The sequence below is a fragment of the Carlito syrichta genome, unplaced genomic scaffold (assembly GCF_000164805.1).
Source record: "Carlito syrichta isolate Samal-C Ts95f unplaced genomic scaffold, Tarsius_syrichta-2.0.1 Scaffold307203, whole genome shotgun sequence".
NCBI classification, from domain to species: domain Eukaryota; kingdom Metazoa; phylum Chordata; class Mammalia; order Primates; family Tarsiidae; genus Carlito; species Carlito syrichta.
The window spans coordinates 518,333-532,654 of NW_007251299.1; the positions used below are offsets into that span (position 1 = coordinate 518,333).

General features: G+C 42.6%; 1 protein-coding gene across 1 annotated transcript in view; it reads left to right on the forward strand.

Moving 5' to 3' along the window:
• ADAMTSL1 (ADAMTS like 1) overlaps positions 1-14,322 on the forward strand; it is a 431,341-nt gene that overhangs the window by 348,722 nt on the left and 68,297 nt on the right. The window contains exons 23-24 of the mRNA XM_021715583.1: positions 2,113-2,292; positions 5,625-5,759. Coding sequence (XP_021571258.1) covers positions 2,113-2,292; positions 5,625-5,759 — 315 coding nt within the window. The remainder of the gene's footprint in view (positions 1-2,112; positions 2,293-5,624; positions 5,760-14,322) is intronic.

Below are 14,322 nucleotides of genomic sequence, written 5' to 3' on the forward strand. Positions count from 1 at the left end.
CGTGCTCACACCAGAGGAATTCAGCCTTTTTGGTATCCACCCAGTCCTATCCTCTCAAACAAGCATGATTTTAGGGGAATGTGAGGCACAGGGTAACAAAGGGAATGGAAGAAACTTACAACCAATTCCTGGGGAAGAGAGAAGTAGCTCCCAGGTCTCTCCTCATCCTGGATGCTCCGCCTCACCCTCCCACTTCCTCTCCTCTCCACCTCTCCTCTCTCCAGTCCTCTCTGTTACTCTCACTCTCTCCCCCTGCGTCTCTGTGCTTGCCGCCGCCTTCCTCAAAAGAAGATGCCTACAGCAAGGACAGCATGTGAGCAGTACAAGAGGAGGAGGTTGAATACTTGCAGAAAACGGTTTGTAGGACCTCGTTTTACCTTGTGCTTTCAGGAGAAAAGTGACCAGGACTGTTTTTCTTCAACTTATTTTTTAGAGGCTTTCTCCTGAATGCTGTAGATTTGGGGTCTGGGGGGTTTTTTAAATGGAAAAACTAAGCTCAGAGTCCAAAGTCCAAGCTGGCATGGGCAGGCATCATGATGCTCTTGCTCTCCCTAGTGGTGCTACGATGAAAAATCAGCTGTTGCGTCCTCACCTGTGTCTCTTCTCCAGGTATATCTAGACGTGATGCCAGTGCAGCCCCTCCCATGCACTTGATCATCAAGGATCATATCATCTGAGTCGAATTCATGCATGCCTCTCCCCAGTGTAACAAGGCTGCAGCATCCAAGTCTCCACCCGCTTTCAGTAGCCCCGCCTTTCTTCCTCCAACCAATTTTCATAAGCAACAGATACACTGCAACTCCTGAAGATTCTGTATCCTCTAGGGTAGGCTGGCTATTAAGGGCAAATTGCCCTTGGTCCAGGGCAGAGGCTAGTCTCAACTCAGGGAAAGCACTGGACTAAAGGTCTGGCCCCTTAGCCATTCTTTGACCCCATTTACCAGGATTTGACTTTCTAAACATGGCCAGGATACATGCCACCGAGTTGTGTGAGTACACTGGGCCAATCAGCTGGGGAATATAAGGGACAGAACTTCTGTCCTCTGGAGACCCATGAATCAGTGCCACAGGTTTTCAGTCTCCCAACACACTCAGAGCCCAGCCTTCTTCCAGAAGACCATGTAGGAAGGCTTGTCCTAAACTCACGGCGCCTGCTTGCCGATATGTCAACCACAGGGAAACTTCCCAAGGAATGCACGCTGTCCCTAGAACCCAGATCCTGACTTCCAAAGACAGCTCCCACCCCAAGTCAGCACACTTGTCTCCCCAGCTCTATGTCACAGACAATAAAGTTGGATTGTAGAAAAGGAAGAATACTTTCCTCTTCTCCTTCTTGTTCCATGTCTTCTTGTTCTGAGCAGATGCGTGGGCTTCCAGAAACACAAGCATGTTTTCTACAAAAGTGTCAGCTCTAGTAAGGATATATCCACTTTCACATGTTTAGTTCACACATATACTTTAACATCATGTAGCTCTTAACTTTTTATTAAAATGTAATCCCCAAACAGAAAAAGTGCACATATCATAAAGGTACCAAGTGAACACTCCCCACCAAATCAGCCCCAGGTCCAGAAGCGGAGCATGTCTTGTGGCCAAGGCCCCGGTCCCCTTTCTCAGTCCCAACCTCTTTTCTTCCCTTTCATCTTATCTTCTGAGTGCTAACCAGCTTTTGTTTTTACTTACAGAAGTGAAATCATATAGTATGTACTCTTGTGTCTGGCTTTTCTTATTCAACAAAATGTTTGCCTAATGTAGTTGTAGATCCTTTGTTTTCATTGACATATACAATTGGTTCTCATGTTTTTAAAATATGTTTTCTCCGAAGAACTTGGGAACTCACCATTTTGGCAAGTGCCCACCAGCTGCCTCTGTTTCCCCCTCTTCTCACTGGCCTACCTCTTCCTGCCTCATCATTATAAGTGTTAAAAGGCAAAAGATCTGGAGACCACTGAAAGGTCCAAGGCATTATTTAGTCTGGCCAAAGGATGGTAGAGGACGCCCAGGCAGATACTTCCTACAAAGCAGCCCCAGGGAATGCTGGGTAAAATGCTACCGATGCCTCTGGGTTCACCTGAATGTGTTTGACTGATGAATGTATTTTTTTTCTCCCTAGGTGTCCCTGAAGCTGAAGTCACTTGGTTCAGGAATAAAAGCAAACTGGGCTTCCCTTACCCTCTGCACGAGGGCTCTTTGCTGCTCACCAATGTGTCATCTTCAGATCAGGGACTGTACTCCTGCAGAGCGGCCAATGTCCGTGGAGAGCTGACTGAGAGCACCCAGCTACTGATCCTAGGTGAGCACCTTGAAGCTGGCTGCCTCTGGTGGGCCCTATTGGGAGTGACAATCTAACCCACCCTCCGTCTCCTTTTTCCCTTAAGGACATAAGCAGTAAAATCAGTATCCCTTCACTTCTCCCCAGTATAGGGCCTTTTGATAGGAAAAAACAAACAAGCAGACAGACTTTCAGGCCAGGCAAACATGACTTTGAACCCTAGCTCTACCTCTTACTAACATGTGACCTTGGGCAAGTTACTTCACCTGGCTAAGCCTTAGAGACTGGTCCCTACGTGGAGACCCAAGAAATGAGGATTGTCCACATCGCAAGGGTGGCTGCAGGGGTTAGAAAATAGAGCTAACAGAGGTAAAGCAATTATTCTTTACTCCTTTTTGTATTAAGGACTTATTTGAGAATCAGATGAAAACTGAATTTCTCCCTTCTAGAAAAATTCATACATGGAAAATTTTTCATATAACTCTAAGAAGTTTATAGTCTGTTCCATCTAAAGTCTCCACATCAATTCCCCAAGCCTAAGAACCCTTGATTAAAGAGTCCAGCATGGTTTCTGGCATTAAATGGTTGCTTAAAAATAACAACAATTGCTGGGATGCCATCCAACACCTGATGTTTTGCCCAGTGCTAGACTCAGTCAAATTGTAAGCCTTTTTAATTCCCCAGACGAGGGACACTGTGCTTTTTTTCCCAACTGAGTCTGGGGGTTGGTCAGATGAAGTTTTAAAAAAGGAGAGGGGGAGAAAGAGAGAAAGCAATTATTATAGCACTTATGCTAGCTTTCTCACTAAGAGAGAGCTGTCATTCTAAGGGGAAAATAAGAAAAAAATGTGAGAAATAATAATGACATGCCACACATACCTACATACACATACATTATGGACTTCCTTGGGGAAACATAATTAAACTTTATACTTCTATTTTCACACCCAGAGTTGAAGATATACCAACACATAGGCTCTCTAGCCCCTGCCCACTCAGGTTTCAGAGAGGCCCAGATGGGCTTTCATCTCACTGGTGGCTGTATAAACCTCCAGCCATCTTAGGAAGCCACAGAAAACTGGCTCAGAGAAAGATGTCATTTGTTTTGCGTTGGGTTTCATCCAGCTGAGCTGCTAGTCTGGAGCCCAGAGCCCAGGGATCATTGCCCCACACTGAGTTATGGTGCTCACTGATGAGTCCTTCCTCCCTAATAGCCCTTCCCTGTCACCTCTGCAAATAGAGATGAAAGTCTAAGGCATGTGACTGCTACTATGGCTTTTGCCAATGAAGTGTGTGTGTTCTCTGGGCCACTTCTTACCACATTCCAACTCTAATACGGTGTGACCATGAACAGGGTGTTGGAAGAGCATGAAGTCTTCCCCGCTTTATTTTATTTTAATTTTTTTTTTTTTTGAGTTGGAGTCCCACTCTGTCGCCTAGGCTGGAGGGCAGTGGCACATTCACAACCACCGTAGCCTCGATCTGCTGGGCTCAGGTGATCCTTCCACCTCAACCTTCCAAATAGCTGGAACTACAGGCATGCACTACCACGTTCAACTAGGTTTTTTTTTTATTTATTATACAGACAAGGTCTCAGCATGTTGCCCAGGCTGGTCTCGAACCCATGGGCTCAGGCAATCCTCTTGCCTTGGCCTCCCAAAGTTCTGGGATTATAGGCTTGAGCCACCACACCCGGCCAGTCTTCCCCATTTTAATCAAACTTAATGGGGAAAAAATCAGTTAATACTCTTACGTTTAAGAATTTTCTTGATCAGAAGTCTTGGTTTATTAATGAAAGTTTGCAGGTTTTTAATAGGTACTTTATTAACCTAGAGATAATATCTTATCTCTTTCATTAATCAACAAAAAATGTGGCTTAATTTTTAAAGAGGATATTTTATAGATAAAGCTGAGATTTTCAAGCCAAGCTCTATGACTTAGTACCATGAGAACTTTAAATGTAATGAGACAGACTTGCATTCATGTATTCCTATAGTCACTGGATGAATATTTATTAAATGTTGCCACATATTTTTGCTGACTTTAAGTTCCATATCAGCCGGACACTGGTAGAGTTTTAGGAAAATTATAAGAGGTAACCAATGCCCCTGGAGAATTTGCAGTTTCCCTGGGAAAAACAAATTGACATGCCCTGAGAAAGAAAAATAGTATAGAAACTGTAAGGACATTAGGAGGGACCAACATGAGGCCAATGAGAGTTGATTGTTCTGAAGATAGAACATAGCGGCCCCTTTTTGCTTTTAGTAAATAAACAAAGGTTTCTTGAGTTTCAACGAAGAGAGACTAGTTTTGAGTGAACTGCTACCATCAATTCCAGGATAGGAGATTTTGGAAAGGAACTTCAATTTATAGATGAGAAAACTAAGGCTCAGACTGATCAAGTGACTTGCTCGAATTAGTAAATGGGAGAGCCATAGCTCAAACTGAGTTTCTCCAAACCTAGGCATGGTGTTTTTCTATATACCATATGAAGGGGGAGGTTTAAAAATTATATTTCAAATATAAAAATATATATATGGGGGGTACCAAAAATGTATACACATTTTAAGTCTGATGTTTGCAAATGTGTATATGTTTTTGGCACCCCGATATGTATATAAAATCTTTAGTTCGTGATTGTTTACGCAACAGTAGTCAAAGGCAGAAAGACAGTAGACTCAGGCACCATCAAGACTCACTTATGCCGGGCACAGTGGCTCATGCCTGTAATCCCAGCACTTTGGGAGGCAGTTGGGAGAGGATTGCCTGAGTTCAGGGATTCGAGACCAGCCTGGACAACTTGGTGAGACTCGTCTCTACAATAAATCAAAAAAATTAGCTGGGTGTGGTGGCACTAGCCTGTGGCTCCAGCTACTCTGAAGGCTGAGACGAAAGGATCACCTGAGCCCAGCAGGTGGAGGCTGCAGTGACCGTGAGTGTGCCACTACACTCCAGCCTAGGCAACAGAGTGAGACTCCAGCTCAAAAAAAACAAGCAAACAAGCAAAGCACATACACACAAAAAATACGGTTTAGCTTATCAATAGATTTCCAGAGACCCAGTGGTACTGTGGTATAAAGTGAAGAATTCTTGAAATTAACATGCCTGTATCTTATTGCTGACTTATTATTTTAGACATCAAATACCTATATTAAGTTTGAAATTCAGACTCAGTTTGACGGGAACTCCTTTTCCACAGGGAAAATGTTGTTAAAAGGCAACAATGGTAACGTTTGTCTTACACAAACACACACACACATGCACACGCACACACATACCCATCTCTCCCTCTTCCCTAAACATGTGGCCTTTGTGCTTTCACTTGCCTGATCCACCATCTGCCCTTCTCACAGATCCTCCCCAAGTTCCCACACAGTTGGAAGACATCAGGGCCTTGCTCTCGGCCACTGGACCGAACCTTCCTTCAGTGCTGACCTCTCCTCTGGGAACACAGCTGGTCCTGGATCCTGGGAATTCCGCTCTCCTTGGTGAGTCCAACCCTCTGAAACATTGGGCAGAAATCCAGAGCTGGACAGGATTTATGGATGGGTGAGACCGCTTGCAGGTGGGAGGAGGCAGCAGTGGGGGGTGGCCAACAGGAAATCACTAAATTGCCTACAGCATCCAGACTCACCAGTGGAAACTTGGCTGACTTTCCTTGTGAGGTGAGTGCAGTTGTTAGTCTGGACTCTCTAGGTAGTCTAGATTCCACTGTGGCTCCTTTCTGAATCCTCTTGGGCTGATGCCACAGCCCAGATCCTCTCAATCAGATTGACTCACTAAATTTTGAGAAGATATGGCAGTAAAGAACAACTCCTGTATCTCCTCTCTCCTTGCTAACCATTCCAAGCACTCCTCTCCATGGCCTCCACTACCTAAACTAGAGCTATAATCAACTTCCAAGGAGAAAGTTGTAATATCTACACCCTCCAAAGGCCAGACAATTCTAGTTAGGCCAGCCTTCTGTAGGTAGAAGCTAAAACCAGCCAGACTCCTCAAGGTGAGTATTTAAATAGTTTCACCAGGTACAGTCTCCCTGGCATGAATCTTTGGGAAATGTCAACCTCCAGTAGAAGGGAGTTGTACAGGGCATCCAAGTCCTGGGCTCCTCACACCAGAATCCTCAAGATGCCAGAGGAATCTTCACACGTGACCTCTGGAAATGGCCAATGTGGAAGAGAAGAATTCTTCTGCCTTCCAAAGGCCTGGAAAAAAAAGCAAGTCAATACATGTGCAGGGTCAGGGAGTATGTGAGAATCTTGGTACCTTTCTGTTCGTTGTGCTACACACCTAAGAAGTAAAACTCCTCTTAAAAACTTAAAAAAAAAAAAGCTAGGCACAGTGGCTCACACCTGTAATCCCAACACTTTGGGAGGTGGAGGCAAGAGGATTATCTGAGCCCACTTGGCAAGACCTTGACTCTACAATAAATCAAAAAAATTAACCGGGCGTGGTGGCATGCACCTGTAGTTCTAGCTACCTGGAAGGCTAAAGCGGAAGGATCGCCTGAGCCCAGCAGGTTGGCACAGTGAGACTTCTACTCAAAAAAATAAATAAATAATACATAAATACATAAATAAAAACATTTTTAAAAGACCTATAAAGTGGGGGGAATCTTCACACTAACTCTATGTGACCCCAGATGTTGATAACAGTAGCTAGAATTATTCCCTTAGCTCAAAGTTTAAAGTTTCTGTACTCCTGCCCACCAACTAGCAAGAAACTGGGACCGATGGTTTCCAGGCATATTGGTAATGACTTGCCAGCCTGGCCACAGGCCTGGGTATCTTTAGATTAGAGCACAGAAAGACGACCTTCAGTTTTTGTCATCACCTGAAACTAGTGAAGAACCTTCATAGCGTGTTAGCATATGGAAAAAGCTTCTGATTTCTCTATTTTTGATCTGGGCAAAAATAAGACACAGATAAAATAGCAAGTAGCTCTTTTCTGTTCCTCATAACTTACACAAACTTGGCACTGAGTTTTTCCACATCATGTTGATCAGAATTTACAGAAGTTTCAAGCGGCATATTGTCTTTGGCTTACAAATGGTAAACTTATTCCAGATTGAATGTGTTCGTTGTGAACTTCTTTATTTTAAACTCATCACCATGAGAAATTCTCATAACTGTACATCATATCCCAGTCACTAGCAGGGTATGCGGTGATTGTTTATTTTCAAGTTCAATAACTCTTTGGAGTCACTCAGGTGCCGTTCAGTGTGCCGGAAAAGTTAACCTGCTCATATTTTTTCATGAAAGCTTTACTTTCTTTCTTTCTTATTCTGGAATAATGTTTTATTTCATTTTAGCCATGGGCAATAAGAATTTATTGTGCCTTATGCTCCCACATTCCATTGCTAGTTTACAGTACTTTGTTACCTTCGCCTGGTATTTAAATCTAAGAGACACCTTAATATAACAGTCCATATCCAAACTGCTTTATATCCAGCTGGGCAGTGGTTCACGCCTGTAATCTAAGCACTTTGGGAGGCCAAGGCAGGAGAATCGCTTGAGCCCAAAGTTTGAGATCAGCCTGGGCTATGTAGCCAGACCCCGTCTCTATAAAAAAAATCAAAAATTTAGCCGGGTATGATGGCATACACCTGTAGTTCCAGCTACTTGGGAGGCTGAGACAAAAGGATCACCAAAGCCCAGGAGGTCAAGGCTACAGTAAGCCAGGATCGTGCCACTGCACTCCAGCCTAAGTGACAGAGTGAGACGTGGACTCAAAAACAAACAAAAAACCATACTGTTCCATTTGAATGAGACAGTTAGTTAGTCAGTAATCATAAAATCCTCAATGTAATTGCCTGGGCAAAATAGACTCTAGTGGTGAATGTCAGTCTAGTGGTGAATGCCAGCACTGAATCAGAAATGAATTAGAGAATGATGTCAAGTATCTGAGAAGTAGGTTATTTGAGACAGACCAGAGTTGTCATTTGAGACAGACCAGAGTTGTCATGCTTTGGAGTTGAGCACTGAAGGATAGGTGGAATTCAAATAGGCAGAAAAGAAAAGAAACAGGCCCTTGAGGTGAAGGACATGCCTTGAGCCCCGAGATGAAAATGTGCGTGATATGTACCAAGTTTCTGTTCAGAAACAGTCATGAAACACCACTGGCTTTAAGACAGATGACAGGCAGCTCAACTGGGATGGAAACTAGGCAATCAAAATGAGCAAACCTCGACTGGAGCTTGTCCACTTGGATTTGGTGAAGACCTTCACCCCAACTGTCCTATTACCTCCCTCCAACCTGAGTTTCCCCAGCTAACAACTCATCCTGGTCTGTTCGGCCAGCTGTTCCCATATGGACAGGTTCCCATCCCCAGCTCCCCTAGGTGGCCCTTTCAGACCACAGTGTGTGCTCTGGGTACAGGAAATAAATCAGAGAGGCCAGAGTGGAGGTTTTGTGTAGGGTTAAGAAATTAGAGCGGTAAGTGTCATCAAATTGTGGCGGGTCTTGAATATTAAACGAAGGCTGTAGATTTACTATGTAGGAGATGGGAACAGTCTTTTCCCGGGTTTTTAAGTAAGAGAATGACATAGTAAAAGTAATTTGGAGGGAAAATTAATCTGACACTCCATGGGAATAATCGATAGTGGGAGAGATTTAATGAAGAAACTCTATTTTGAGGGTAATAGATATTCTAGACCAAGACAGAAATAGGTGTCAGAGATACTGTTGATTGCTCTCCCATAAGCCAAACATCCCTAATCAGTCAGGACACTTTCACTCAGCCCAGGTGCTGCCTTTGAATTCATTCTAACACTCTTACCAAATCTGGTGGCAGTTGCGACACAGGATGAAAGCCATTACTCAGGTCTGTTGTAGCCAGTAAGCAGCGAGATTCCCGCGTATGTATTTCTTCCATGTACAAGGTCAGCTGGCCAGAACAGACTCAGACTCAGAGAGCATCATAGTTCTGTGGCACAGGGACAGTGACTCATGGGCCTTGATTCTCATGTGCTCGTAGGAGGAAGGGAGAGAAGGGAGATTTGGGGTTTTTAAAGCCACGTGTTGGGGCTAACACTTCTTCATTAAGACTTGAGTGTTGGGATTCCCAGGAGGTATGTGGTATGTCTGTTCTGGAAATGGGCTATTTGAGTTAGCAGACACTATAGCACGATTTCACTGCAAGCTGCTGCCACAACATTCACGAAGGAATGTTGATTGAGCAGCACATGGAGAGACCCATCTGAGCCTTGCTTTCTCTAACTGTAAATGGAAAACTGGAACTAGTGAGACCCTTGCTGCTCTCATATTCTTGCTTGCATGGCCTAGGCCTAAAATGCCTAATGCTCAGACATGTAGCGTGGACCCAACCTAACTGGATCCATTGTCCAAGGCAAGACAAATGCTAAGTTTTTTATCCTTGTTTATAGCTATTCCTTTTGCAAGGAGGCCAAAACAGGGCCAGCTGCTCTGGAGAGTGAGGCCAGTGCCCGTACCACCATTTTTGGTGTTCCAGGCCCAAGCAGGACCTCGTAGGGCCCCATTTAAAGAGCAGCAACATTTCAGGCCTCCCTGCGACACCTAAACCTTTTTCCAGACCTCTAATAAATATTTCTTTTGGCCACTAAGGCCCAAGACTCATATTTCTCACAGTATCATTTATAGAGCATTAGCATTGATATTTTTTGAAGAATAACCTTTATTGATGTTTTCATTATAAAAGTGATACATCTTCATTTTAGGACAATGAAACATAGAGAAGCAGAAAGAAAAAATGAAAATTGTCTAGAATTACCTAACCCAGAGATAATCTGTGCAAGCACTCTTTCCTAGACATTAATATATATTGTACATGTCTTTTGTTAAAATAAAATTATGCTTTATAATTTTGTAATGCCTTTCACTTAATGGTATCTAACAAGCATCTTTCAACGTCTCTAACTAGTCTTCTACAATTTCCTTTTTAATGGCTGCATTGGTAGGTGGTGCTATCTCTTATTTGCTAATGTTGATCTTTTAGATTCTTTGTAGAATTTTGTTATTATTTAACAATAGATATGATTCATATTTTATTTCTAAATCCTTGTGTGCATCCTTATTCCTTTGAGAACTATTCCTAGAACTGGAATTGTTGTGTCAGAAGCTTTGTATATTTTAGGTTTTGGCAATATGTTGTCAAATTGCCCTCCAACAAAGTTTTACCTACTTTATATGCCCACTAGCACCATATATGAGAATTCTCATTTCTCCAGAATGTTTTCAATACTAGGTATAACCAACAGCCTTGACATTTACCTTTTATTCTTGACTTGGCGTCTCACTCCATTGCCGAGGCTGGAGTGCAGTGTCATGCTCATGGCCATCCCAGCGTCGACCTGCTTGCTGGGCTCAGGTGATTCTCCTGCCTCAGCCTTCCAAGTAGTCAGAACTACAGATGTATGCTACCATGCCCAGCTAATTTTTTAATTTCTTGTAGAGATGAGGTCTTGCCAAGTTGCCCAGGCTGTTCCCGAACCCATGGGCTCAGGCAATCCCCTCACCTCAGCCTCCCAAAGTGCTGGGATTACAAGCTTGAGCCACCGCATCTGGCTGACATTTACCGTTTTAATTTATGAATATACGATAGTATGAAATACAATATGAAAAAATTGTATAAATTTTTATTATTTTGAATATGTGATTTTATTTTATATTTTATTTTACTTTACTTTTTTGAGTTGGAGTTTCTGTCACCCAGGCTGAAGTGCAGTGGCACAGTCATAGCCCCGACCTGCTGGGCTCAAGCGATTCTTCTGTCTCAGCCTTCCAAGTAGCTGAACTACCGACACGCACCACCATGCCTGGCTAATTTTTTTTTATTTTTTTTTTTAATTGTGGAGACAAGGTCTCACTGTGTTGCCCCAGCTGGTCTCAAACCCGTGGGCTCAGGCAATCCTCTCGTCTCTGCCTCCCAAAGTGCTGGGATGACAGACATGAGCCACTGCACCTGGCCTGAATAGGTGATTTTAAATAATTTTGCTTTTTAACATGTTTATTGGTCATTTCTATTCATTTGTGAATTGCCTATTCTGGTTCTTTGAGCATTTTCTATAGTTATTTATCTTTTTATTGATTTATAAGATACAAATGCACACATATAGCCTTGACATATATTTGATAGTTGATATTCAATATATAATACATATTTAAAGTCTAAAATTGTACGTTTTTATATATGTATGCACCTGTGAAACCATCACTACAGTCAACATAAGGAACATATTCATCATTCTCAAAAGTACCCCTTTGTCATAATCACCCCCTCTCACCCCTGCCCTGACTACCACTGTTCTCACGCCAGGAAACCACTAATCTGATTATCTGATTTGTGTCAGTGTGGACTGGATTGCATTTTCTAGAATGTTCTCGAAAAGAAATCATACCTTTGGGGTATTTGGCTTCATTCACTTAGAATAATCATTTTGAGATTTATCCATATTGTAACAAGGATTGCATTTTCTAGAATGTTCTCGAAAAGAAATCATACCTTTGGGGTATTTGGCTTCATTCATTTAGAATAATCATTTTGAGATTTATCCATATTGTAACAAGTATCAATAGTGCATTTCTATTGCTGATTCGTATTTCATTATATAGTCATACTGCCATTTATTTAATCATTCACCTGTTCAGAGATAGGATAGTCATTTCTGGTTTCTAGTTATTACAAATACAATGCCTGTAAAATTCACATATATTAGTTTGTGTATGCACACATGCTTTCATTTCTCTTGATTAAAGACCTAAGAGTGAAACTGCTGGACCATATGGTGGGTAGGCATATGTTTAACATTTTAAGAAACAGTCAAATTGTTTTCCAAAGTGGTTGTACCACTTGACATTTCCACTAGCAGTGTATGAAAGTTCTACATGCTCGACATCCCCACCAAAACCTGCTATAGTTGGTCTGATTGTGGGTATATTACTGTGTGTAGTGGTTTCTCCTTATGGTTTTAATTTGTATTTTCCTAATAACGGATAGTGTTGAGCATCTTTTCATGTGCGTATCTGCCATCCTAATTTTTTCTTTGATGAAGTATCTGTTCAATTTGTTGGCCCTATTTTTTAAAATTGAGTTGTTTAGCCGGGCTCGGTGGCTCAGCCTGTAATCCCGTGCTTTGGGAGGCTGAGGTGAGTGAATTGCCTGAGCCCATGGGTTCAAGACCCGCCTGGGCAACTTGGCAAGAACTCATCTCTACAATAAATCAAAAATTAGCCGGGTGTGGTAGTGAGCCTGTAGTTCCGGCTACTTGGAAGGCTGAGGCGGAAGGATCGCCAGAGCCCAGCAGGTCGAGGCTGCGGTGGCCGGGAGCGGCCACTGCACTCCAGTCTGGGCAACAGAGTGAGACTCTAACTCAAAAAATAAAATAAAATAAAATAAAATTGAGTTGTTTACTTATTGAATTTTGAGCATTCTTTGTATATTTTGTATATTTTGAATATTTTGAATATCTTCTGATATTCAAAATATCTATTTTGAATATTGAATTATCAGATATGTAATTTTCAAATATTTTTCTCTGGTCAGTTGCTGTCTTTTCATTCGCTTAACAATGTCTTTCAAAGAATAGATCTTTATTTTGATGAAGTTCAGTTTGTTATGGCTCATTATTTTGGTTTTGTGTTTAAGAAATCTCTGCTACTACCCCAAGGTCTCAAGGATTTTCTCCCATGTTTTCTTCTAGAAGTTTTCGATTAAGTTAGCACTATGATTTATTTTGAGTTAGTTGTTGTATATGATGTAAGGTATATATTGAAGTTTGTTCTTATCCATATGGATACCCAACTTGTCCATTACCATGTGTTGAAAAAAATTATCCTTTCTCCACCGAATTGCCCTCCATCTTTGTGGAAAATCAGTTTTCCTTATATATGTGGGTATATGTCTAGATTTTCCTTTTTTTTTGAGTTGAAGTCTCACTCTGTCACCTAGGCTGGAGGGCAGTGTCATGGTCACAGCCACCACAGCCTCGACCTGCTGGGCTCAGACGATCCTTCCTCCTTAGCCTTCTAAGTAGCCGAAACCACAGGCACACGCTACCACGCCCTGCTACTTTTTTGATTTATTGTAGAGATGAGGTCTCACCAAGTTGCCCAGGCTGATCTCGAACCTGCGGGCTCAAGCAATTCTCTCACCTTGGCCTCCCAACAGTATCTTTTTTCAGTGAACCTTATTTAGGTCCAAAACCTGTTTGAATGCCTTTCAGAATATATGCATAGGGCTTGGCCCATCCCCTCTATTTAAATGACACACTCTCCTTTGTGAGTGAGCGAGCTCCAATGCCCCTGTCTGAGCGACTCCTCCCAGGATCTCCACCGGAGGCACCTGTCACGCTGGCCCCATGGAGAGCCAGAAGCCTTTCCTCATGCCCTGAGATTTACCAAGAGAAGAGAGAAGCACACAGTCATGCCAACCTGAGTTTGCAAAGCAAACTCTTTCCATGAGAGAAGTCCTTGTTCCTGGCACAGCCAACGCTCAGCAGCTCTCAGCGGCACCAACGTGCTTCCCAGGGCAGTAGGCCTGTCAGATGTTCTTTGAGCCCTCACAAAGCCAGGCCGTGAGGCCAAGGCCCACACGCTACAGCCAGGGAGTGTTGCACTGACCACCTGAGACAGGTGGCTTGCGCATTTTCTTCTCTGCTCGTTCCTCTGCCGAGAATCACAGAGCACTGCTGGCATCAGACACAGTTCCAGGTGTCCCTGCTGAGAGCAGTAAGGCTCTTGTGGACCCAAATCTCATGCTAAAAGGGGGGAAAAATGATTTCTTTCTCCAATGCTAAAATTAAGACTGGGTCACTCCTACAAATAGTATCATGCTGGTAAGGGAAGTATGACTGGAATATATAACCCAGGACTGCAATCTAAAGGCAGAGCTCACTAACAGTATTCATTGTAAACCTCAAAGTAGAAGGGTACATCAGAAAACAGTTGAATAAAATAGCAATACCCAAAGTAGAAATCCCTAGTAAAGAACCTAAGATGTCTCAGAGATAGGTCCCTTTATTCGTTCAGCAAATATATATATATATTTTTTTTTTTTTTTTTTTTTTTTTTTTT